This window comes from Panthera uncia (assembly GCF_023721935.1).
Source record: "Panthera uncia isolate 11264 chromosome D3 unlocalized genomic scaffold, Puncia_PCG_1.0 HiC_scaffold_8, whole genome shotgun sequence".
NCBI classification, from domain to species: domain Eukaryota; kingdom Metazoa; phylum Chordata; class Mammalia; order Carnivora; family Felidae; genus Panthera; species Panthera uncia.
In genome coordinates, this window is record NW_026057586.1 from 40396923 (window position 1) to 40424914 (window position 27992).

Below are 27992 nucleotides of genomic sequence, written 5' to 3' on the forward strand. Positions count from 1 at the left end.
GCACAGTGCCTGACATGCTGAGCAAAAACTTGGCTTAAATTAAGCCAGTTTTCAGCTCAGGGCTAACAAGCTTTTCTTTCATGCAAATTGTCTTGGATCATACATATTTTTTTTAATTAATTAATTAATTTATTTTGAGAGAGGCAGAGCATGAGTCGGGGAAGGGCAGAGAGAGAGGGAGAGAATCCCAAGCAGGCTCCGTACTGTCAGTGCAGAGCCCCACACGGGGCTTAAACCCACGAACTGTGAGATCATGACCTGAGTCAAAACCAAGACTCAGCCGTTTAACCAACGAGCCACCTAGGCGCCCCTCTTGGATCATATTCTAGGAGTGATAAACTGTGTTCTTTGATTCTACTAGGAAATGAAGTCAGTGATTACCCTCTACATGACAATGTATGTAAACAATTAGTAAAACTGGCAAAGGGCCACAATTAAATTTTAGCAGTAATAGTCATGAGAATAAATACAGCATATGGGAATCAGGCTCTGTTTCCTCAGAGGGTTGTGTGATTTAAGTAGCTGATGTGGAAATCACCTATTACGATACTTCTCTTAATGGAAGTCATTCAGTAACTTGAAGCTTCTCTCGGTATTGCTACTGAAGAAGTTACATGTCCACGTGGGCCTGTACTGCTTTTTCTCTTCTACCTTGGCTTTGGGGTTTGGCTTCTTCACCTCTCTGTCCCAGTGCTCTCAGAAGACTCTTCTTCCTCTGCCTTCCATTCTTTCTCCCTTCTCCCCTCTTTGGTCAGTAACACTTTCTAGGACCACTGACTAGCCCTGTCTAGTAGTATGTTCTATGATGATGGAAATGTTCTGTCACTGTGCTGTCCAGTACGGCCACTAGCCACATGTGGCTGTTAAGCACATGAAATGTGTCTAGTGTGAGCAAGGAACCAGATGTTTAATTTTGTGAAATGTTATATGTTTAAAAAAAATTTTTTTTTAATCTTTATTTTTGAAAGAGAGAGAGAGACACACAGAGTGTGAATGGGGGAGGAACAGAGAGAGAGGGAGACAGAATCCGAAGCAGGCTCCAGGTTCAGAGCTGTCAGCACAGAGCCCGACGCGGGGCTTGAACCCACGGACCATGAGATCATGACCTGAGACGAAGTTGGATGCTTAACCGACTTAGCCACCCAGGTGCCCCAAATTTTAGATAAGTTTAAGCAGCCACATAAAGCATATGATCTCTACACTTGCAGAGCTTCAACTTTATAGTCTCCCCAAGTACATGCAGGAGACTCTCAAGTCAAATCTCCAGCTTAGAATTCTTAGCTCCTGACCCTCATTGTCAACTATGGACCCATCTCTACCTGCTTGTTCACAGAAATGTCCTCAGCTGAATTTATCATGTCTCCCTTCAAAACTTAGTCTTCCTCTTGTTTTACCATCCACTTAGTAACTCAAGGCCAAATCTGAGAGTCACCCTCCCCCTTCTGCTCAGCACAGTCAACGTGAGCTCCACCTTTGAAGTCTCTCTGGAATCTATATGGTCTTTTGTTTCTGCAACCATTGCCTGGATCCTCCCCAGTCTTGTCTTACTGCAAAGGTACGCCTGTTTTGAATCTGTCTAAAATATTGCCACAAAAATTGTGTCTTTCAAAATACTCCCTTGCTTTAAATCTTTCAGTGGCTCCCCATTGCCTACAGGAAACAGTCCAAATATTTCTGTTTGTCATGTAAGGCCTTAAGATGACCTATCTTCCGCCTGCCTCTCTAGGACCACCACCTCACTTCTCATCCCTCTTGCACCCTTTTTCATTCCCCAGCTGCCTGTGAAAACTCCCACCTGCCCGGCCTTTGCTACCCTCCTCCATGAGAGGGTTTCCTGCGTATCTCTTAAGACACTAGCTCCTCTGGAAGCTGTCTCTGGCCAACCGAAGTCAAATGTGCCACTCACTCCCTTACATTCCTACTCTACAGTACTACCCTATTAAAGCATGTCTCCTGCCATTACATTTATTTGTTTATGCATTTTCTTTCTCTCTTGAAGACTGTTCACTCTTTGAGGGCAGCGGTCTGTATCAGTTGTTTTTGGACACGGAGCATCTAGCACAGTGCTCAGCGAAAGAATGATTCTGCCCGGGCAACACTATTTGCCATCTGTTCAGGCAGCACACTCCATAGCATTCTAAATTACTGTGCTGTTAATACATATGCCATACCTACTTAAAGCTGTGTTCAGCAGGATCAGTGCCTTAATTAGGACCATTAAGTGCCAGGGCACTTGGGTGGCTCAGTCGGTTAAATGTCCAACTTCGGCTCAGGTTGTGATCTCACGGCTCATGGGTTTGAGCCCCGCATCACTCTCTGTGCTGACGGCTCAGAGCCTGGAGCTTGCTTCAGATTCTGTGTCTCCCCATCTCTCAGCTCCACCCCCGCTCACACTCTTTCTCTCCCAAAAATAAATAAACGTTAAAAAAAGGACTATTAAGTGCCATCATCAAAATGTATCTGATGTTTCAGATACATTTCAGCCTAACCACAAATGTATGTGAATAGGGAGTCAGGCCCAAGTTTTTACTCAACATATTTTTAAAATTTAAAAGTATTTATTAAGCTTTAGAAAATTAATATAGATGAGTGCATAAAAAGAATAGAATAGTGAAGAATTCACTGCCAAGACAATTTTTATTGACGTTTTAAAAATCCTAGAAGGTGGAAATCCCCCTTCCAGCAAAATAAATGTCACAAGACACTACTGTGTTGATGAAAGAATGAGAGCAGATCCTGGGAAACACTTGGCTGACTTAACACCAGAGAGAAGGTGTTAATTTATCTCTGGAACATAATTTCTATCTTGAGGCAGTTTAAAAATGTATTTACTTGATTTCCAAAGACTTTATTTTACACAGTTATCCCTCCCCTTGTCTCTTTCTTCATCTGTTTTTCCTTCTTCTCTTCTACCACCACTGTTAGAATCCATAAAAAAATCACGGTGGCAATTCGTTTTGCTTCAGTCTTTATGAAATCCTGTGAGTACTTTTGTTCTGGCGGAACAGGGTCACCATGGTAACCAGATTCCCCCTTCATTATTCTCTTAATCTCTTGTCCTTGGACCTTGTATAAACATCATTTTGCATAGGGTAATTATGCAGTCTTAACCTATCTGGCAACTTCTGGCAGCCTTGTTTCTGGTATCTCCAACCCCAATATTTCTGGGCATTTATTAAGCACCTGCTGTGTCAGGCACTGTGCTGTGCTGGGCGTGAATAAGGCAGTTCCTTCCCCTGAGTGGTCTACGGCCGAGCAGGGGAAATGCTTGCCAGGGGCTTCTCATGGGGGCCACCCCTTTGCCTCTAAATACTTTATAACCTACTCAGAAACCAATTAAAATATGGACAAAGTCTTGGACAGGTCATATAGAAGAGGGAGTTCCCAAAGAGTTGTGTCCACAGGGCCTGTGGGAGGAGAGCATCACCTTGCTACCACGGAGAGGGCAGGGGTGGGGAGTGGTAGGGACAGGGTTTGGCCACTGCTGCTGCCAGTTGGGGGTGGAGAGGGCCCTGGTTTTTCTGTAGTGCCTTCTGGAGAATAGACAGGTAAAATTGGAAAGTGCCTGCCTGCTGGCCTTCGCTCTTCCTGGTTCTTGGGCTACAGTGAACCAGCTTTTCTTGGGGGACTCTTCTGGGGGTATCTGCTGTCAGCATTTCTGAGCTGCACACATCCCTAGCACCCAGGCTGGGATACTGAGGGGGCAAGAAAAAAACTCTCAGAATTCACCCCTGGGTTGTTTCTCGTCAAGTCCCCATGTCCCCAGGGAGTTGGCCTTCTTTACTGCTCCACCTCTCAGTCTTCTGGTAGGGTTTCGTTGTTGGGCGATTCGTGGGAGAAGTGAATGGGATGCATCTACCCCATCTTGTCCAACTCATAGAAATGTCACATAAAAAGAAAGATCAGGAACTGTTGTATCTTGACTGTGTGTCAGCACAGTAGTTGTGACATGGCGTTATCACTTTGCAAGATGTTACCACGGGGAGCAGGACTTGGCAAAGGGGACAGGGATCTTTCTGTATTGTTTCGAACAACTGCATGTGAGTCCACAGTTACCTCAAAATTAACAATTTCATTAGAAAAGAGGTAAAGGGCCCTATAGGAAAGATGATCGACTCTTCTCACCAAGAGAAGGACAGATGAAAATCACATGGAAGTACCACATGGAAGACTGGCAAAAACCCAAAAGTTTCACCGACACTTTGGGGGGGCTGTGGAGAACCAAGTGCTCTCATACACAGGATGCAAAATGTCACAACCCCTGTAGAGAAGAGTTTAGCATACTGAACAAAATTACTAAAGCATTTACCCTTTGTCCCAGAAATCATTTTTGAGGCATCTATTCTAAACACACATCTCTACAGATACGAAACAACATGCCTACAAGTTTATTCATGGAGGTGTCACTTCGAATAGCACAAGATTCAAACTAAGCAGAGGGAACTGGTTGAATAGTCACCCACACACTAAAGCGCTTTGCAGCCATATGAAAGAGGGCACATCAATTCTCTGTTCTGATATGTACTGCTTTCCAGGCTAACAGTGTCCTGTGGGAAAAAATAAAGTTCACAAACGATATAAAGTGCTGCCTTTTGTGAATGAAAGAAGGAGAACTAAAAATGTATGTGTGTTTGCTTCTCTTTTACAAAAGAGCAGCTGTCAAGACAAACCACCGACTCATAAAAATGGTGGTCTGTGGGGAGAGAGAGGGGAACAGTGGGGCAAAGACCATGGGGTTGGCAGTGAGACTGATTCTTTAGGTGTGATTGATTTTATATAGTTAGGAACTGGAATCGTGTCAATGTTTTTACAAACTCCAAAAATTAAATTTAAAGCAAACCCTAAAATCGATTTTCAAAAGAGACAAGTTGAAAAATGTATTTGGGCAAAGCAGAACAAATGTTTTTCATGAGCTAACAACTAACCTTAGCAATAAAGAAAATAATTCTTGTTTGGTAATTGTTTTTGCTACATTGGATAAATGTCACTGCTACCATGTTTGCATGTTTTACCAGCTCTTTTATTCTTCCTATTTTTACTGTACATTTTTCTTTTTCTTTCTTTCTTTTTCTTTTCTTTTCTTTCTTTCTTTCTTTCTTTCTTTCTTTCTCTCTCTCTTTCTCTCTCTGTCTCTTTCTCTGTAGAGTTTACTTTGCATTGTTTTTTTTTAATTTTTATTTATTTTTGAGAGAGAGAGAGAGAGAGAGAGCGCGGGCATGGGCACGAGTGGGGAAGGGTCAGAAAAAGGGGGACAGAGGATCCAAAGTGGGCTTTATGCTGACAGCAGAGAGCCTGATGTGGGGCTTGAACTCATGACCCCTGAGATCATGACCTGAGCCAAAATCAAAAGTCAGACACTTAACCAATTGAGCCACTCAGGAGCCCCTACTTTGTATTGTGATTGTGACAAATGTAATAACTTCTCTTTTGTGGCCGTATCAGTGGGTTTGGCAGCCCTGCCCAAGACCCTTTCCCAGGGAACCTGCCTTAGCCAACTCCTCAAAGGAGGATTTCCACACACCCTGTAGCTCTCCTGGCCACTGTTCCCTGGACAAAAGGTAGAGCCTTGCCCAGAGAAAGCACAGCAATACACAAACAAAGCCAACCAGATTCTCTGAAATTTGAAGGGACTTAAGCACTGAGGCAGGTAATTTGGGGGTGGGGACCAAGTCTAAATTTCCTTCCACACGGTTAAGCGAGCAGAGAAGCTGGTCTGCAGAGAGAATGAAGAAGACTCCTATTGGGAATCTTGCAACCCAGACGTAGATAAAAAGGTAGTTACTTCAGTTCCCAATGGCTTTCCAGACCCAGTCCCTGGTGAGGCCCAGCTGTGCCCATTCCATTTGTGTTCTGTGAGAAACATATGAATCCTTATGTAAAATCCCTTGTCATTCAAGTTTGCTGGGCTGGGTTTGTGTTTCTTAAATCAAATGACCCCTAATTGAGACATCCATTTCTCTTTTTTAGAAAGTATTCTTTAAATTTTTTGTAATGTTTATTCTTTTTTTTAATGTTTATTTTTTTAATTTTTTAAATTTACATCCAAATTAATTAACATATAGTGCAAAAATGATTTCAGGAGTAGATTCCTTGATGCCCCTTACCCACTTAGCCCATCCTCCCTCCCACAACCCCTCCAGTAACCCTCTGTTTGTTCTCATATTTAAGAGTCTCTTATATTTTGTCCCCCTCCCTGTTTTTATATTATTTTTGCTCCCTTCCCTTATGTTCATCTGTTCTGTGTCTTAAATTCCTCATCTGAGTGAAGTCATATGATATTTGTCTTTCTCTGACTGACTAATGTCACTTAGCATGATACCCTCCAGTTCCATCCACATAGTTGCAAATAGCAAGATTTCCTTCTTTTTGATTGCCGAGTAATACTCTATTGTGTATATATACCACCTCTTCTTTATCCATTCATCCATCAATGGACATTTGGGCTCTTTCCATACTTTGGCTATTGTTGATACTGCTGCTATAAACATTGGGGTGCATGTGTCCCTTCGAAACAGCACACCTGTATCCCTTGGATAAATACCTCATAGTGCAATTGCTGGATCAGAGGGTAGTTCTATTTTTAATTTTTTGAGGAACCTCCATCCTGTTTTCCAGAGCAGCTGCACCAGTTTGCATTCCCACCAGCAGTGCAAAAGAGATCCTCTTTCTCCACATCCTCGCCAACATCTCTTGTTGCCTAAGGTGTTAATGTTAGGCCTTCTGACAAGTGTGAGGTGGCATCTCACTGTGGTTTTGATTTGTATCTTCCTGATGGTGAGTGATGTTGAGCACTTTTTCATGTGTCAGTTGGCCATCTGGATGTCTTCTTTGGAGAAGTGTCTGTTCGTGTCTTTTGCCCTCTTCACTGGATTATTTGTTTTTGGGGTGTTGAGTTTGAGAAGTTCTTTGTAGATTTTGGATACTAACCCTTTATCGGATATGTCGTTTGCAAGTATCTTCTCCCATTCCGTCAGTTGCCTTTTAGTTTTGCTGATTGTTTCCTTCTCTGTGCAGAAGCTTTTTATTTTGATGAGGTCCCAATAGTTATTTTTGCTTTTGTGTCCCTTGCCTCCAGAGACGTGTTGAGTGAGAAGTTGCTGCAGCCAAGATCAAAGAGGTTTTGCCTGCTTTCTCCTCGAGGATTTTGATGGCTTCTTGTCTTACATTTAGGTCTTTCATCCATTTTGAGTTTATTTTTGTGTATGGTGTAAGAAAGTGGTCCAGCATCATTTTTCTGCATGTCGCTGTCCAGTTTTCCCAACACCACTTGCTGAAGAGACTGTATTTATTCCATTGGATATTCTTTCCTGCTTTGTCAAAGATTAGTTTGGCCATATGTTTGTGGGGCCATTTCTGGGTTCTCTATTCTGTTCCATTGATCTGAGTGTCTGTTCTTGTGCCAGTACCATACTGTCTTGATGATTACAGCTTTGTAATACAGTTTGTAGTCTGGGATTGTGATGCCTCCTGCTTTGGTTTTCTTTTTCAAGATCGCTTTGGCTATTCGGGGTCTTTTCTGGTTCCATACAAATCATAGGATTGTTTGTTCTAGCTCTGTGAAGAATGCTGGTGTTATTTTGATAGGGATTGTATTGAATATGTAGATTGCTTCTGGTAGTATCGACATTTTAACCATATTTGTTCTTACTATCCAGGAGCATGGAATCTTTTTCCATTTCTTTGTGTCTTCTTCAATTTCTCTCATAAGCTTTCTATAGTTTTCAGTGTATAGATTTTTCACCTCTTTGGTTAGATTTATTCCTAGGTATTTCATGTTTTTTTGTGCAACTGTAAAGGGGATCAATTCCTTGATTTCTCTGTCGCTTCATTGTTGGTGTATAGGAATGCAACCGATTTCTGTGCATTGATTTTATATCCTGCAACTTTGCTGAATTCATGAGTCAATTCTAGCAGTTTTTTGGTGGGCTTTTTTGGGTTTTCCATATAGAGTATCATGTCATCTGCGAAGAGTGAAAGTTTGACCTCCTCCTGGCCGATGTGGATGCCTTTTATTTCTTTGTGTTGTCTGATTGCAGAGGCTAAGACTTCCAATACTATGTTGAATAACAGTGGTGAGAGTGGACATCCCTGTCTTGTTCCTGACCTTAGGGGGAAAGCTCTCAGTTTTTCCCCATTGAGGATGATCTTAGCATTGGGTCGTTCATATATGGCTTTTATGATCTCGAGGTATGCTCCTTCTATCCCTACTTTCTTGAGGGTTTTTATCAAGAAAGGATGTTGTATTTTGTCAAATGCTTTCTCTGCATCTGTTGAGAGGATCATATGGTTCTTGTCCTTTCTTTTATTGATGTGATGAATCATATTAATTGTTTTGCAGATATTGAACCAGCCCTGCATCCCAGGTATAAATCCCACTTGGTCGTGGTGAATACTTTTTTTAATGTATTGTTGGATCCGGGTGGCTAATATCTTGTTGAAGATTTTTGCATCCATGTTCATCAGGGAAATTGATCTGTAGTTCTCCTTTTTAGTGGGGTCTCTGTCTGGTTTTGAAATCAAGGTAATGCTGGCTTCATACAAAGAGTCTGGAGGTTTTCCTTCCATTTCTATTTTTTGGAACAGTTTCAAGAGAATAGGTGTTAACTCTTCCTTAAATGTTTAGTAGAATTCCCCTGGAAAGCCATCTGGCCCTGGACTCTTGTGTTTTGGCAGATTTTTGATTACTAATTCGGTTTCCTTACTGGTTATGGATCTGTTCAAGTTTTCTATTTCTTCCTGTTTCAGTTTTGGTAGTGTATATGTTTCTATTTCTTCCAGATTGCCCATTTTATTGGCATATAATTGCTCATAATATTCTCCTTATTATTGTTTTTATTTCTGCTGTGTTGGTTGTGATCTCTCCTCTGTCATTCTTGATTTTATTTGTTTGGGTCCTTTCCTTTTTCTTTTTGATCAAACTGGCTAGTGGTTTATCAATTTTGTTAATTCTTTCAAAGAACCAGCTTCTGGTTTCATTGATCTGTTCTACTGTTTTTTGGTTTTGATAGCATTAATTTCTGCTCTAATCTTGATTATTTCCTGTCTTCTGCTGGTTTTGGGTTTTATTTGCTGTTCTTTGTCCAGCTCCTTAAGGCGTAAGGTTAGGTTGTATATCTGAGATCTTTCTTCCTTCTTTAGGAAGGCCTGGATTGTATATAATTTCCTCTTATGACCCCTTTGCTGCGTCCCAGAGGTTTTGGGTTGACTTCCAAATCATTTTCATTGACTTCCATATACTTTTTAATTTCCTCTTTAACTGCTTGGTTAGCCCATTCATTCTGTAGTAGGATGTTCTTCAGTCTCCAAGTATTTGTTACCTTTCCAAATTTTTTCTTGTGGTAATTTCGAGTTTCATAGCTTTGTGGTCTGAAAATATGCACAATATGATCTCAATCTTTTTGTATTTACTTAGGGCTGATTTGTGTGCCAGTATGTGATCTATTCTGGAGAATGTTCCATGTGCACTGGAGAAGAATGTATATTCTCCTGCTTTAGGATTAAATGTTCTGAATATATCTGTTAAGTCCATCTGGTCCAGTGTGTCATTCAAAGCCATTGTTTCCTTGTTGATTTTTTGATTAGATGATCTGTCCATTGCTGTGAGTGGGGTGTTGAAGTCTCCTACTATTGTGGTATTACTATCGATGAGTTTCTTTATGTTTGTGATTAATTGATTTATATATGTGGGTGCTCCCACCTTTGGTGCATAAATGTTTACAATTGTTAGGTCTTCTTGGTGGATAGACCCCTTGATTATGATATAATGCCCTTCTGCATCTCTTGATACAGTCTTTATTTTAAAGTCTATATTGTCTGATATAAGTATGGCTACTCTGGCTTTCTTTTGTTGAAGTAACCATGATAGATGGTTCTCCATCCTCTTATTTTCAATCTGAAGGTGTCTTTAGGTCTAAAGTGGGTCTCTTGTAAACAACATATAGAGGGTCTTGTTTTCTTATCCATTCTGTTACCCTATGTCTTTTGATTGGAGCATTGAGTCCATTGATATTTAGAGTGAGTACTGAAAGATATGAATTGATTGCCATTATGATGCTCGTAGAGTTGGGGTTTTTGGTGGTGTTCTCTGGTCCTTTCTAATATTTGTTGCTTTTGGTATTTATTTATATATATATATATTTTTTCATCTTTTCTCCCCTCAGAAAGTCCCCCTTAAAATTTCTTGCAGGGCTGGTTTAATGGTCACAAACTCCTTTAATTTTCGTTTGTCTGGGAAACTTTTAATTTCTCCTTCTATTTTGAATGACAGCCTTGCTGGATAAAGAATTCTTGGCTGCATATTTTTCTGATTCAGCACACTGAGTATATCCTGCCACTCCTTTCTGGCCTGCCATGTTTCTGTGGATAAGTCTGCTGCAAACCTGATCTGTCTTCCCTTGTAGGGTAAGGACTTTTTTTCCCTTGCTGCTTTCATGATTCTCTCCTTGCCTGAGTATTTTGTGCATTTGACTGTGATGTGCCTTGTTGATGGTTGGGTTTTTTTTTTTTATCTAATGGGGGTCCTCTGTGCTTCCTGGATTTTGATGTCTGTGTCTTTCCCCAGGTTAGGAAAGTTTTCCACTATGATTTGCTCACATAACCCTTCTACCCCTATTTCTCTCTCTTCCTCTTCTGGGACTACTATGATTCTGATGTTGTTTCTTTTTAATGAGTCACTGATTTCTCTAATGCTTAAATCGTGCCCTTTTGCCTTACTCTCCCTCTTTTTTTCTGCTTCGTTATTCTCTGTACATTTGTCCCCTATATCGCTGATTCTCTGTTTTGCCTCGTCCATCCTTGCCGCCGCTGCATCCATCCATGATTGCAGCTCAGTTATAGCATTTTTAATTTCATTCTGGCTATTTTTTACTTCTTTTATCTCTGCAGAAAGGGATTCTTATCTATTTTCAACTCCAACTACTATTCTTATTATCGTGATTCTAAATTCTGGTTCAGACATCTTGCTTGTATCTGTGTTGGTTAAATTCCTGGCTGTCGTTTCTTTGTGCTGTTTCTTTTGGGGTGAATTCCTTCATTTTGTCATTTTGAAGGTAGAAAAGGAATTAATGAGGTAGAAAAATTGAAATAAAAATAAAAATTAAAAAAAATTAAAATTAAAAATTAAACACACACACACACACACACACACATACACAAATTGAATAGATGATGCTAGGTCCTAGGTGTGTTTTAGTCTGGGTGTTGAAGGTGGTTTGACAGACTAGAGAAAAAAGGGGGGGACTGGAAGAAAAAAAAAGGAAATTGTTTGAGAATTTGAAAAAATGAATACACTGAAGTAGACTGAAATGAGATGATGGGGGTAAAATAGAATTTGAAAAAATATTCACAAATGTAAAGAATATAGTAGAAGAAAATTAAAGAAAAATATTTTTAATAAAAATTAAAGATAAATATGAAATTTTTCTTTTTTCTGTACTTAAGAAAAAAGAAAAGAAACGAAAAGGAGAAAAAAGATAGAAAAAGAAATTGTTTGAAATTTTTAAAAAGTGAGTACACTGTAGTAGACTAAAATAAAATGATGGAAGTAAAGTAGCATTTGAAAAAATTCACACAAAAGCAAAACATATAGTAATAAAAATTAAAGAAAAATAGTAATAATAAAAATTAAATAATATAATATATAATATATAGAAATAAATATATAATATAATAATATATAATTATAATTATAATATAATAAATAATAAAATAATAAAAAGTAATAAAAATTGAAAATAAAAATGAAATTTTTCTCTTTCTGTATTCAAGAAAAGAATTGTAAAATAGAAAAAGAAAAAAGAAAAAAACAGAAATTTGAATAGATGAACCTGCTAACAGATTGACGTAGGACTGAAATTGCTTCGTTTTCCCCTAGAAGTCAGTCTATGTAGCTCTTTATAGTCCATAAATTAAACCAGCAGTGAGACTTGTGTTCTTGAAGAGGGAAGTTGGCCCAGTTGGGCGGGGCTCAGTGTAACAGCTCCACTCTCCACTAGATGGCGCTGCTAGCCTATTGGAGTGGGTGCTCATAGGTGTGTATGCGCATGTGCGGGAGCGGTGAAAATGGCGTCAGCCCTCTACCCAGTCTGTTCTCCCAGATCAGCAATCGCGCACCCGTCCTTTGTCTTCAGCTCTCGTCCACTCCCCGCTTTTTCACTCTCTGAGACCAGGCCCCAGGCAGTACCTCTCTCCCGAGTTTTGTCTCAGATGCAACTGTTTTCCCCGACCCCTCACTTCTGACGGACTGTGGCTTTGACCCGTTCCGCCCCTCTGCGGGAGGGTCTCACCAAGCAGTGGCCGAATGAGCAATGGCTGAATATCGGTTGCACCCAGGAACACCTGCTGGATCCTGCTGCTGCCGGTGCCCTGAGGTCTGTGGCCAGGTGCCAGCCCGCCGCAGAAAAACTGAGCAAGACAGTGTAGCAGCAGCATTTCAGGGATTGTGGAAGATCACAACACACATCTGGCACCAGGCTTCACCCGTAACGACCTTGCCCAAGCACCAGCGAATGTGGCTGCCTTCTGGGGTCTGCTGGGACCAGGTGGCTTCAATAGTCTCTACCAAATGTCCTTCCAGCAGTGGAACCGCTTTTCCCAGTGTGGCCCAAGAACCTCCCGGACCCCACTCTGTTCCTGGGGATTCGTCCTTCCACCAGAGCACCGCCAGGTATGGAGCTGCGGAGTTGCAGCCTTTGCGCTCCCCTTGTTTACAGTCTTAATGGAATTTAAACCCTCTCCTTTCTCCTTTCTCCCTTTTTAGTTTAGTCCCTGAGGTTGTTTCTAATTTTCCACTTTCTCTCCAGCTGCTTTTGGGGTGGGGGGCTTTTCCTGTATTCTCCTCCACCCCATCTCCGTCCTCTCTCCGCCCCCAAAAGCACCTCCTTCCCCGCAGCTTCTCGCTCCCCACGTTCAGCCCTCTGTGCTGCATACCTGCTGAATTCTGTGGTTCAGGTTGTGCAGATTGTTGTGTTAATCCTCCAATCGGTTTTCTAGGTGTGCAGGGTGGTTTAGTGTTGGTCTGGCTGTATTTCATGGATGCGAGACACACAAAAAAACTTCCATGCTGTTCCGCCATCTTGGCTCCTGCCCCCTAAAGTGCTAGGTGCTTTCTAGGCCCGTTTTATGTCATCTACCTCATTACTCCTCCTCAGAATCACTCTGAAGGAGTAGAAGTAGGGATCAGTTGAGAAGCCACAGGAAAGAGATTCAAGGCAGAAGAGAATAAATTAAATGCTTCCCATTCAAGATTAATCAGAGAGCGTATGAGAAATTTTATAAACCCCAGAAATTTACAGGCCTCAGAAAAATCTTTCTAGAAATTGACTCCTGACTCTAGACTTCAACCTTCAAGTCCAACAATTTATTAAAATTAAGAAAAAAATGACCAACAAACATTTATTGTTCTTCTAAGTCTGCAGTCTGCTTCTAAGTTACAAGCAATATAGCATTGCTTTTATAATGTGCTTTTGTAAGGAAATAAAATTTATCCAAAGGCTTATGAGTATACATTGGGAAATAATTGAGTAATTTTTTAATAACACTTTTTAGTAGGTACTTATCTAAAAACATCTTTTGTAAGTCATTTCCTGGGAGTAAATGTAATTTTTTACTCTAGGCCTCGTATCAAAAGTATTGTAATTACCACTCCTATGGGGAGAACAAATTGAATAGGGATCATAAGACCACAGAACTTAGGTCAGGAAGGAACTTTAATTGCCTCTTGGCCTTATGACTAAGATCAAGTAAGGTCAGGAAGGAACTTCAAAATCATCTAGCTCATTTCTTTTTCTTTCTATTTATTTTATTAGATATAAACTAAAACAAAGAAGAAATATAAATGGAATTTACCACTCCTCCACCAGACGCTTGTAAAGTTCCTGTCATTCAATCTACTCCCTGGCCAGGAGACTGGGTTTAAAACTCTGATCGGATCAGTCCATTGCCTTTCTTTACCTTTATTTACCCTAGCTTCCCTTTCACTCATGGGTGCTTTAACTTCTTAGCATAAGCCTTCCATCCTCAGCTACTCTATATGCAATATCTAGCCTCTAACTAAACCAAGTTGCTTGCCTTTCACTGAATATTTAATATGCTCTCAAATCTCTGTCCCTGTGCGTTCAGTCTCTTCGCCAGGAATGGCTTTTCCTACTCATTTGCCTGGTGTCTCCTACTTAGCTTCTAAGGATGTCACTTAGCTTCTAAGGGGGTCACTCCTCTGTGAGGTCTCTAGGTCACCAGGAATCAGGGCAAGTTTTTCTATTATGCCCAATAGCATTTATATCTTTCAAGGTCAGTGCAGACTTTCCTTCTCTCTTTTCTTTCCTTCTTCCCTCCCTCCCTTCCTCCCTTCTTTCTTTCCTCCCCTCCTTCTCTTTCTCCCTCCATTTTTCTTTCATACCTCTCTTCAGGTGATCAATACGTGTGTGTGGAATAACCAATACATGTGTGTTGTTACAGATTGAGTAATGTTTTTCCTCCCAAGATATCCACGTGCTAATTCCCCTAATCTGTGTGAGGCACTTTGCAGATGTGATTAAATTAAGGATCTTGAAATGGGGAAATTATCCTGGATTCTTTGAGTGACCCCATCTGATCACAAGGATCCTTGTAAGAAAGGGCCAGGAGCCAAGGATGCAAGAGGCCTCCAGAAGCTTAAAAAGGCAAAAAGGAGAACCACTCTTTGAGGTCAAGCATCCAGAAGGAACACAGCCCTGCCAATACTTTGATTTTAGACTTCCAGCTTCCAGAAGTGTAAGAGAATGAATTTGGGTTGTTTTAAGCCGCTGGATTTGTGGTAATTTGTTATAGTGGCAATACACTAATACAGCAATACTCATGCCTAAATGCATTAACAAGTCAGACCTTTTAACCTATTAGACATATTTTTTAAAATGGTTTGTTAAAGGGAATAGACAATACACATTAAAAATAAAATGGAAGTGTCTGTGTGGCTCAGTCAGTTAAGCTTCCAACTCTTGATTTTGCATCAGGTCATGATCTCAGGGTTTGTGGGTTCGAGCCCCACATGAGGCTCCACACTGATAGCATGAAGCCTGCTTGGGATTCTCCTTTTCCCTCTCTCTCTGCCCCTCCCCTGCTCACTCATGTGCTTTCTTTCTCTCTCAAAATAAACGTAAAAAAAAAAAAATAGAGGACAAATGTTCATCCTTTGTAGTCAAAGAATAAAAATTAAAGCAATCATGAGATATAATGATAGAAACATTTCTATTAAGCACAACTGGTAAGGCTTCAGTGTGATAGAATTTTTTACATTAATATGCTCATACTCCAATATTACTCCAAGCAATATAGTTCTTGAGAACTTAATATTACCATGGATTGTTTTAAGCCTTTTTACATGTATGGTGACAATTGGTCTTTAAAATAACATTTTGGAGGAGGTGCTGTGATTATTCCCATTTTACAAACAAAAAAACCCCAAAAAACAAAAAGACAGCCAGGCATGGAAAGCTGATGTAATCTGTGCAAGATCAAACAGCTTGTAATGGTGAAGCCCAGATTACTTCCCAGGCAATTTGATGCTCAGGGTCCCACTTCCACTAAGAGATCCTTCTAGAAAATGTCAAGTCATTCACATAATTTAACAGAAGCAAAAAGCTGTATGCTTCATAAAGGTGTTCGTTGTGGCCCTAACTTCGAGTCCCCCAAATGGAGACTATCGAAGTATTATTACTTTTTGAAAGTAATTTTGAGGTGAAAGTTACATTATGAAAATTTCAAAAAGTACAAATTGCAATTATTTTATATGTAAATATGAGAAATTGTTCATGATAACATAATTGAAGCATGCAAATAATTTTACATGATTGCAACTTTATATAAATATGTTTATAGTATTCTACTAATGAAAATCATTCTATTGTGGTACAACTATGTGTTAACTACAATTTTAGTTTTCTAAACATTAAGTTCCTTTCAATAAAGTATAATAAAATAATTATCCTTGAAAAAACTCTGCCAATTTTATTCTCAATAAATCACAGGATTGAGTCTTTCAGTTTAGCAATATGCATGAGAAAGCCTATTTTAGAACCATTATTGATTTTTTTGGTACATTTTTATCTTAACAAGAGAAGATGAATATTTCTATAGCTGTATCATTTGAGACATTCTTGGTCACAAGTAACAAAAGAACTAAATCAGTAAATCCAAAATTGTTTTAAAATTAAAAGTTTATTTAAAAAAACTTTTTAAAAAGTATGTATACTTTTTTAATAAATAAAATGAAATTTTTTTTATAAATAAAAATGGATTTCAAAAAGAACGCTGCATCAAACACACTTACAAAATAAAGAAATATTGGTTAATGCCAATGAAAATTCGAGAAATATTAGATGTTTTGGCTGCTCCAAATTGTCACCAAGTCTTACTTTCTACCTTTCTGGAACTGGTTTCCCCCTGAAGGTCACCCCTCATAGTTAGGGGACAGCTACCAGCACCTCCCAGGCTGCACTCTTTTAGGGGGGGGTGTATCACTTTCTTTTTTCACCATGGAAGAAAAGTCCTGGGTTTCCCTCTAATTGGACCATGTTAGCTGAGCACCCCTAACCTAAAAGATGCCAGAATGTTCATGGATTTTCCTGTGTGTTTGCCTCTTCCCCAGGCAGGAAAAGCCTTGATTCCTGACCAGACCCCAAATTCTTATGCAGGACCCTGACTCCCCATGGGGGATCCTCACTCCCTGTGCAGGCCCTGACTCCCCACAGTGGGGGGGGGGGCTCCCATCCCACGATGCTTCTCTGTGGGGTAACCTGAAATGGAAAGGTCTGTCTTTCAAGATGCTGAAGCAAAACCCACTCAATAGGCTCTAGTTGTAATTTGAACCCATTACAACAAAAGGGACTCTTGTTCTTTTGGCCCTGGCCCTAGGCAGAAGAGCATTTTAGACAGACTGTTTCTATTTTTAAACATTCTCAGTGCCTAAGTTCTTGAAGTCACTTCCTGGATGCAGAACCTGTACTCAGTATTTGAACTTGGTTACTCCCAGGAGCTGGTGGTCTTTCAGTGTTTCTCAACAAACTGGTTCCTTTCGTGTAGATCTGGTAGGGTCATGCTGCCATTTCTCATGTGTCTGTGTGAGAGGAAAAACCACCTGGTAAAACCCAAAGACCTCGTAAGGGCCCACACGAGAACTATCTGCCTGTTCTGAGCCAAGCCTTTCACTTACTTCTTCAGCAAATATTTATCGAGCACTGACTATGTGCTGGACACTGTTCTGCAGATACTTTGAAATATATTCCAATGTATTTTCCAAATACTCTTTCCCAGGGAAGGCTGTAGTAGTGTTCGTTCAGCACGGGTCATCTAGACAGCTGCTGGGGGCTCTCAGGCCAGACCCAGAGTTCTCTTCCTAAGCCCACCACTGTATTTCCACAGCAGGCTTTATACCCAGTTTCACACCCTCTGGCCTCCTGGGGAGTGACATTTGTGGCAGGGACAGCAGGTGGTGGCTGCCGAGCATGGAGGGGAGCACCACATCTCTAGTGTTTATTTAAGCAGGCTTCTCATACCCCTCTCTCCTTACTGGCCGACAGTGGTTCCAGAACAGACCGTCAGCATTTGCATTGATTGCCAAAGATGAATGACCATCTGCCTTGGCTTGAAATTAACTGGGGCAGTACTAACCCACAGCAAATGGGGAACTGGGAAATGGAATTGATTAGAAGCTTATTTCCATTTTGAGAGGCAGTGAGAAGTAATGGGGCTGAGGGAGGAGTGTGTTCTACCAACTGTGAAGTAGAAAGAAGGATGGTTGTAAAACTGAGGGTTTGGATGAGAAATAAAATCCCTAGGAAGTGCTGCCTGTGTGGATTAAATGTAGTTTAAGGCATAAATACTCTAAATGTCCTTGTTTGGCAGGTGCCATCCAAATGTTTCAGAAGCTATTTTAATATTGGTGATTTTTGCTTTCCGCCAGCTTCCAAGGTATAAGATTAAAAAGCTTGATTACCTCAAGTTCAGCATGGTAGAAGTTGAGCTCAACATCTCTGCCTACAAATCTGCCCCTCCGTTCATATTCCCGGGCTCAGTGGCTGGCTTGTTCACTCAGTCTGCTAGCCATGATCGCCAAGATCATGGCTGAGACTTCATGGACTCCTCTAATTCTCTCATTCCCACAACAAAGCCACATTGCTACCTGCGGATTTTCTAAATACCTCTATAGACATTGGGGAAAAGGGGGAGGGGGCCGGGAAGTAGCTCATGCACTGAGGAACTGGCCTCAATGTCATCACAAGCTAGTTTGGGGCTCACATCTGGGCAGTGTCATTCCATTGGACGTGACAATATCACAGAACATCAATATCATCAAGGTTGCTCTGAGACCATGATAAAGTAAGACAAAAAACCAAGTCACCATGAAACCCACAAAACACCAAATGTCCCCTCTCACTGAAAGGAGTAACTGCTTCTGCTTTATTACCAAATGGCAGTTCTTTCTCTTCTCTAGTCTGCCCTCCCTACAGATGGACAGACCCCTGAGACACCACAGAATTGCATCCATTTTCTGACAGCATCCAAACTAGACGAAATCCCACTTCCTCAGACTCTTCCTCAAATCAGTTGAAGCCCAAAACATACAATACGTTCTTTTCAACACTCTGAGACACTTTACGGTTCCCCCTGGTATGTGTTCTCTCTTCCTAGAAAAGGCAATAAACCCAAGTGGTTCAACGACATAAATGTGTTCCTGGTGGATTTGGGCTGGAGAGTATTGACACCATTCTCTTCTCTCTGTTCTGGTTGCATCATGTTCTTTATTATCACCAGCTTATAAAGCTGTAGCAACGTCAAGTGTGTTATTCCAGATTTCAAGTTCTTTCTCTCTGATTCCTCTTTCAAGCAGCCATGAGATTACCTGTCCCACCCTCAGCAGCACATTGCACGAGACTTTCTGTTTATCAAAAATGGGGCATAGTGTTTGACATTTTGACAACATAAACCCCTAGATGTAATACACTCAGAAGGGCATGATATCACTTCTGTGGTATTCTTACCAAAAATGTATACTCTCATTTCAATCATGAGAATATGTCCGGTGAATCCAAATTGAGAGTCATGCTACAAAATGACTAGTCAGTACTCTTCAAAAATGTCAAGGGCATGAAAGGCAAATGTTATGGGTTGAATCGTGTTTCCCTCCAAAAAGATATCTTTAAGTCCTAACCTCTAGTACTTCGGGATGTGACTTTATTTGGAAATAGGGCTATAGCAGATGTAATTAGTTAAGATGAGGTCAGACTTGTCAGAAAAAGATAAATACTGTATGATTCTGCTTATATGAGGATCTAAAGTAGCCAAATTTATAGACACAGAACGTAGAAATGGTGGTGCCAGGGGTTGCTGTGTTGAGGGGGAAATGGGAAGCCATTGTTTAATTGGTATAGAGTTTCAGATTTGCAAGATGAAAAAGTTCTAGAGGTCTGTTTCAGAATGATGTGAATATACTCAAACCATTGAACTGCTAGCTAAAAAATGGGTAAGCTGGTAAAATTTATGTTATGTGCTTTTTACAATACAAAATATATAAATTAAAAAAACAAGATGAGATTACTCCTGTGTATGATGTCCGGTAAGAAGACAGCCATAGGAAGACAGAGGTAGACACTGGAGAAATACAACTGCAAGTCAACGACCCCCAAATCATCAACAAGTCACCAGAAACTAGGGAGAGGCAAGGAAGGATCCTACCCTACAGATTTCAGAAGGAACATGGCCCTGCCAATGTCTTGGCTTTGGACTTCTGGCCCCCAAAACTGTGAGACGATAAATTTCTGTTGTTTTAAGCTACCTGGTTTATGGTGCTTTTTAATGGCAGCCCCAGGAATTTACTACAGCAAGGAAAGACTCAGAAACTTACAGACTAGAGGCCACTAACAAGGATTAATTATATCAATGTTATTCTCCCAGTTTCGAATATTGGACTGTGATCACGTAAGATGTTAGCATTAGGATCTGGGTAAGGAGCTCTATGTGCTATTTTTTCCAACTTTTCTTCTCTGAGGCTAAAACTAGTTCAAAATAAGATGTTAAAACAACAGGGCATACATAGCAACAGTTTTCTAGATATGTTTCCTGAGGCAAGAGAAACAAAAGCAAAAATAAACTATCGGGACTGCATCAAAATAAAATCTTGTGCACAGTGAAGGAAATAATCAACAAGACTAAAAGACAACCAGTGTCTTTTAGTGTGAGAATATATTTGCAAATGATATACCCAATAAGGGTTATTGTTCAAAATATATGAAGAACTTATACAACTCAAAAAAACAAATAATGCAATTTAAATGGGCAGAAACCATGATCAGACATTTCTCTAAAGAACACATACAAATGGCCAAGAGACCCATGAAATGATGTTCAACATCATTCATCATCAGGAAAATGCAAATCAAAACCACAATGAGAGGGGTGCCAGGGTGGCTCAGTCGGTTGAGCACCTGACTTCGACTTAGGTCATGATCTTGCGATTCATGAGTTTGAGCCCCACATCAGGTTCTGTGCTGACAGCTCAGAGCCTGGAGCCTGCTTCAGATTCTGTGTCTCCCTCTCTCTCTCTCTGCCCCTCCTCCACTCACACTCTGTCTCTCTCTCTCTCTCAAAAATAAATAAACATTAAAAAAAAACACAACAACACAGTGACCTAGCATCACCTGTCACAATGGCTTAGACCAAAACACAGGAAACAACAAGTGTTGGCAAGGATGTGGAGAAAAAGGAACCCTCGTGCACTGTTGGTGAGAATGGAAACTGGTACAGCCACTGTGGAAAACAGTATGGAGGTTTCTCAAAAAATTACAAATAGAATCACATATGATTCAGTAATACCACTACTGAGTAATTACCCAAAGAATATGAAAACACTAATTTGAAAAAATATATACACCCCTATGTTTATTGCAGCACCATTTACAATAGCCAAATTATGGAAGCCACCTAAGTGTCCAGTGACAGAAGTCTAGATAAAGAAGAAGTGGAACACACACACATATACACACCTCCACCACACACGTACCACAATGGAATATTATTCAGCCATAAAAAAGAATGAAATCTTATCATTTGCAACAAATGGATGGATCTAGAGGGTATAATGCTAAGTGAAATAAGTGAGGCAGAGAAAGACAAATGCCATATGATTTCACTCACATGTGGAATTTAAGAAAAAAAAAAAAGCAAATAAAAAAAAACAACAACCCAGACTCTTAACTATAGAGAACAAACAGATGGTTGCCAGAAGGAAGGTGGGAGAGGCATGGATGGATGAAATAGGTGAAGGGGATTAAGAGTACATTTACTGCAATGAGCACTGAGCTCAGCTATGGAGCTGTTGAATCGCTATATTGTACACCTGAAACTAATGTAACACTGTATGTTAACTCTCCTGAAATTAAAAAAAAAACAAACACACACACACACAATAGGACATAGAGGTTGTTTCCTTAAATAAGAAATGCACTCTCACATTCTAATTTAATCATGCCACTTTTCTGCTAAAAACCTTGCATTTGGGATGAGAGGAACAAGTCTTCTATGCTTGTGTTCACTAGCAATTGCTTGGGGTGGTGCATAAGGGGTCTCACAGGCTGTCCACCATCCTTCATGCTGACCTCCCTGCTCAGGCCTGTTCTCCGGCGATACTGACCTCACTGGGCTCATGTCCATGGCTTGCTTCCCCACTGTTGGAATTTATATGACTCCATTAATTTGTTATCTTTTCTTTGATACTTTCCTTCTTGTCCTCAGGTCACGTCAATCCCCAGCCACTCCCTCATATTCCAGAGCACAGCCCTGGGCCTTGGGGAGGAGAGGATGCCAGAGAGACACAAATATATGTAGAAATAGTACAAGTGCACATTCCATTTATTTTCTCTATTTATATCTGAAACCATGAGAAAAATATTCCTTTTCTCCTTTGCCCCTAAAAGCGCTGACTGGCTGGTCTTACCTCAGAGATGAGTCTCCAGGCTTTAGCAGTGTAGCACCCTGAAATATAAGAAAGGTTAAATGGGGAGAAAAATGTACTAATTAATTCATTGACATGTGACCGGATTAATAAATTTTACCTATGAAGTCTGGGTTCAAAGTCTCAGGACACTGAATTGATTTAATGATGATCTCAGGTTCCCTACAGGTATGATACATGGCACAGGAAAGACTTCAAACAGAGGCAATCTTAATCCTTTGTTTAAATGTTTATTTATATTTGAGAGAGAGACAGAGGCAGAGTGCGAGCGGGGGAGGGGCAGAGAGAGAGGGAGACAGAATCCGAAGCAGGCTCCAGGCTCCGAGCTGTCAGCACAGAGACTGACGCGGGGCTCCAACTTGGGAATGGAGAAACCATGACCTGAGCTGAAGCCACCCAGGAGCCCCTAATCTTGAAATAGATTGCTGCATATAAATGTCTCATTAAAATTATATTTATTTGAATACGCTTTATGTGGACATTATAGCAGTATATTTTTTCTTCTTTTTAAAAGGGCAGGGACATTTTAGGAGAATGAATACCTGCCCTTTAAAATGACACTGCTGTTTACCTTTACCCTCCTCCCGGTCCACACTCATCTACACTCACAGTCAAATGACATTTGAAAGGAGTTGTGACAGAGGATTTAAGCACGGCTGTTCTGGAGCCAGCATGTGATACCTGATGTAAAGTCTTCAGGAATTTTATGAGTTGATTATCAAACACAGCATTAAAGTCTATTAAAATAAAGGTAATAAATACTCAAATGTCATTACCTTCTAATCATCTTATCTGTGCTCTTGAGGTTACTTATGTCTGTGGTGTCTGCATGGTGGAGATACTGTGCTGTCCAGCTGTGCTGCTTTTTTCTTCTCTTTCCAGCTCTGCGTTCATGAAGTGACACCATATTGGCTGCTTGAAGTTGGCCATGGTGGCATTATTAATGCCACAGAAATTGGCAAACACTACAAATCTGGGCTGACGTTTTTTTCTCTGAAGAGCCAGTTGTTAAATATCTGCTATCAAACACATATACACACATGCTTTCTTTACAAAGGCTGATTTTATGTTTTCGTGTATGGAGATAAATTACTGATTCAAACATTAGGAAGTCGACATGGGCCAGAGGGATAGTTTCATTTGACTCGCCTTTAAAGCACGAGGTATTTTTCAATCCACCTTGTAATTTTCTTCTGGAAAAGGCAAGTGAAACCCATTCATCATGTACATATTACATAATCTAATATTCATTCCTTTTTCTGAATTCCCATGGGTACTGCACTTGTCCAAATCACGCTAATCTACACCTCAAACATTTATTTCTGCAAATGAATTGGGCTGGTTCCCCTGCTTCTGCTTCCAATCGATCCCACCAGGCTCATTCCTAATAAGCTTTTTTTTTTAAATTTTCTTTCTTTCTTTTTTTAATGTTTCTTTTCTGAGAGAAAGAGTGCAAGTGGGGGAGGGGCAGAGAGAGAGGGGGACAGAGGATCCCAAGCAGACTCTGCATTGATGGCAGAGAGCCCGATGTGGGGCCTGAACTCAGAACCATGAGATCATGACCTGGGCCAAAGTCAGACACTTAACTGACTGAGCCACTCAGGTGCTCCAAGCTTTGTTTTCTTAAATTCAACTTCCACCATGTCATTCCCCTGGTCCAGACCCTACAAGGCCTCCTTATTACCATACACATGTTTTTCAAAGGATGGATATAGTCCCTATATTAGGGTCCTCCAGAGAAATATAAATATAAATATACATTTATATTAAATATAAAATGTTAATTTATTTATACTTAAATATACATATTTAGAGAGAGAAAGATTTACGTTAAGGAAATCAGCACATGTGATTGTGGGGGCTGGCAAGTCTCAAATTTTCAGGGCCAGCCAGCAAACTAGAGATCCAGGAAAGAGTTGATGCAGTCTTGTCTCTAAAGGCAGGCTGCAGGTGGAATTCCTTCTTTCTCTGGGGGCCTCGGTATTTTTTTAAGACCACCAACTGATTGGATGAGGCCCACCCACATTATGGAGGACAATCTGCTTTACTCAAAGTCCACTGATTTAAATGTTTATTACAGGTAAGGTGGTCAAAGGGTACAAACTTCCTATTATAAGATGAATAAGTTCTGGGGGTGTAATGTACAGCACGGTAACTATGGTTAACAATACCGTACTATATACTTGAAAGTCACTAAGAGAGTAAATCTTAAAAGTTCTCATCACACACATACACACAAGAGGTAACTATGTGAGGTGATGAATGTGTTAACTAGCCTCATTGTGGTAATCTTTTCACAGTATATATGTATATCAAATCCTCATGTTTTACATCTAAACTTATACAATGTTATGTGTCAATTATATCCCAGTAAAGCTGGAGGAAAAAAATGTTAATCATGTCAAAAAAAAAAACCCAAAACCCCCAAAAAACAAAAACCACCTTCACAGCAACATCTAGACTGGTGTTTGACCAAAAGTTAGGTACCTAACCAAGTACTTATTCCTGAAGTTATTGGGAAATTGATAAAACATGATAAAGATCCTTCTAGATTTAGGGAAGTAGGAGATGTGTGTTTCTTATTAGTGAGAAAGGCCATGAATGGAATTAATTAAAATACTCATTTATCTCTTGGGTGTTTTTATGGGAAAGAGAATGGGGCTGATTGGAGGCCACCAAGGTTGATATGTTAGAAGCAGATATCATTGCTTTTGTAGGTTTTTGGCAGGACTTTCTAATTAGCATTCGTTGCTATTTCAAGCGTTTGGGTAAGCAGCTCTTTTCAGGCTGAGTGAATTAGGAGCCGACAGACCACTGTAGCAAGTCTGTTTCTATGCCTTTCAGGGCTTTCCAAAGCTCTCTGCATGGCTTTGGGCAAGTTACTGAATCTTCTGTAGCTCAGCTTTCTTATCCCCAAAAGGCTTCCAAAACCTAGCGTTCAGTGATTCTATAACCCAACTTACTTGCCGTCCAGTTTCCCCCCATGATTTTTTATCTCTCTGCTTGTGACAACCCAGTTCCCACCCTCCTCTCTGCAATCATCACACCAATTTCCATCAAGGTATCTTGGCTGATGTAGTTTTCTACAACTTAGATAACTTTCCTTTATCTGTCACACCTAATTTTCAAATATAACTTGTAAATATCTTTAATATACACAGTACTTTTATAAATCAATATTCAGTAAACAGACCGCCTCCAAATGAGGTGAATATGCAGTTCACAAGAGGTTCAAATGGCCAATAAACACAAGATGACATGTTCAGCATCACTAAGTATAGAAAAGAAATCTAAATACCTATTAAGTGTAAATTTTGACTTTCGGAATGTTATATTTCAGTGAATACAAACCCAGGATAAAATCTGGAAGAACGCCATAGGAGACTTTATTAGTTTCCCAGGGTTGTAGTAACAAAGAACCACAAAGTACCAAAGTACCACAGCAAAGTACCTGGGTGGCTTAAAATAACAGAAATTTATTGTCTCGCAGTTCTGGAGGCTAGAAGTCCCAAATCAAGGTGTCAGCTGGGGCCATACTCCTTCCAAAACTTAAAAAGGAGAAGACATCTGTTGAAGGCGATTATTTCTTGTCCTTGGCTTACAGCCACAACACTCCGTTCTCTGCCTCTGTCACCACATGACCCTCTCCCTGTGTGTCTGTGTCTGAATTTTCCTCATTCATTCATTCATTCATTTGGAGAGATAGAGAGCATGTGCATGCAAGTGGGGGAGGGGAAGGGAGAGAATCCCAAGCAGGCTCTGTGCTGTCAGCATGGAGGGGCTCGATCCCATAAACTGTGAGATCATGACCTGAACCAAAATCAAAAGTCAGATGCTTAACCCACTGACTGAGCCATTAAGGACACTAGTTGTATTGGCTTAGGGCCACCCTAATGACTTCATCTCTACTAATTACATCTGCAGACTCAATTTCCAAATAAGGTCACATTCACAGGTACCGGGTGTTGGGACTTCAACATACGTCTTCAGGGACCACAATTCAACCCTTAACAGTGGCCATGAAAGGCATAAGCTGAGATATTAATACATAACAGCAAAGAGCAAAGGATAAAGCATCATTTCAGTGGAGGAAGCATGGACAGAGGACTATCAGGGACCAGACAACACATGCCAAGATGCTACATAGCATCCAGAAGGGAGAGGACATTCAGAAAGGAAGGAGAAGTCTGGAAGTTAAACTAGAAGTCAAATGGAATTGATTTTAGTGGACAAGATTAGGTTTGTTGATACCAAGAAGACATGAGCCAGGAAAATTAAAAAGTTAAATTCAATTCAGGTATATATGTGGCAGATTCATATTTTCAATCTGCTTGGGCTATAAAAATCCATAGCTATTTAACAGCAGCCAAATTGAAATGTAGCATTTTATAAACATGCATGTCGGTGACCAATACAATCATTGTAAGTATTAGATTGAATCTTACAAAAGTGCCAATATTTGGTCATTTAATCTATAAAAATGGCAATTGTATGTGGATTAGCTTTAATATACATGGGAAAAGGACTTGCTAACCTCATTAACAGAATCAGAGGCATTGATTTTGCCACATATATTTGGGGGAAAGCTTAATACATGTCAAAAAGCCCAAACCTACATTCCACTTTTTTCAAATTTCCGACTCCTTCTACACAGTCAGCAAAAGCATGGCAAGGTTTTAGATTTGAATTTGGAGGTAAATGGAATGGCTGCTTAGGTATGTTGAGGCCCATCCCTTGGGTCAGACCCAGGTGGTCCCAGGGAACCCTGGTTGGAGCTTGTGCACAAGAAGTAACTACCTCTGCCCCAGCCACACAGGGGTGGGGTGGGGGGTGAGAGGTGTTGCCTGATGACAAGGTTCCCAGCATGGATCCACATTGTCTAGAAGATGAATTCATAGCTCTAGCAGGTGCCATATAAAGCCCGCCTTCACTCCAACCTCCTTTCCCTCTGTTTCCAGTCTTACTGTGGCAGAGATGGTTCTTGACCAACCCAGATCAGTGCTTTTCTCCAGAATGTAATCATTCTGGGAAATGACTCCTGGCCAGGAACCACATTGCTCCATGCATCTAGAATGAGACCATGCCACAGGTTCTGGCCAGTGAAATGTCAGTGGGAATCACATGTGTCACTTCAGCACAGAGGGGATTAAGACCATACTTTCTCTATTCTTCCAGTCTGTTGATCAGGTATCCTTTGAAGCCACAAAATAAATCAAACCTGGGCCCTGAGTCACCATAGAGGAAAGCCACCCTGGGAGTCACCAGACGAAGAACTCCTACATCGGACTTGGCGTGAGTGAGAAATAAAGTTTGGTTTTGTTGAGCAACAGAGATTGAGATTGTCAATGTAGCAGCACAACGTAGCCCACCTCAATACCTCCTACACGTCAGCATCCTCACTCACCATCTGTTCCCTCACGAATCACGTTGTTTCACTTGGTCTGGCCTTGCAATCTCTGCTCTTCTCTACCTAGAATAACTCCTCCCTTTTGGAGCTGGTGAGTCGCCAAGATTCAGAAGTGAAATTTATTCTGAGTCCTTGTCTGACTTCGCCAGGCTTTTTGCTACCCGCTTTTTCCTCCCCTTGCTGTGCCTTGTACCGTAGCCTCTGTCAAATCATGTTGACGCAGTCATCTTCTCAAAAGGCCATGAGTTCTTTAAACACAGGCACTAGATCATATTCTGTATGTTCAGAGCACCGAAAATAGCGTTTGGCATGTAGTGGCTTCTCCATGCATGAATTTTGGATTAGTCTGAGTGAATTGGGGGTGTGAGTGCTCTCTGATTACATCTTTTAGTCAGCTGACTTGGGGTGTAGTTGGTCAGAACCGGATTAGAGGACTTGAGCCACTGCAGGTCTGTCCTCGTGCAGCTGTGCTACTCTGAAAATCAGTAAAGCACTTAAAGGGAATGCACAGAATAAAGAAGTGGGTCCTCAGAGCTTATCTTTTGCTATTCACTGAAGGTTAGAGGAAACTCAAGCTTTCTCATTTTCAGAATGTGTTTTTTT

At 40.6% G+C, this 27992-nt stretch overlaps 1 protein-coding gene across 1 annotated transcript in view; it reads left to right on the top strand.

Moving 5' to 3' along the window:
* B4GALT6 (beta-1,4-galactosyltransferase 6) overlaps positions 1-27534 on the top strand; it is a 96495-nt gene extending 68961 nt beyond the window's left edge. The window contains exon 9 of the mRNA XM_049619534.1: positions 27158-27534. Coding sequence (XP_049475491.1) covers positions 27158-27221 — 64 coding nt within the window. The 3' untranslated portion in view covers positions 27222-27534. The remainder of the gene's footprint in view (positions 1-27157) is intronic.
* Positions 27535-27992: the final 458 nt, after the last annotated feature.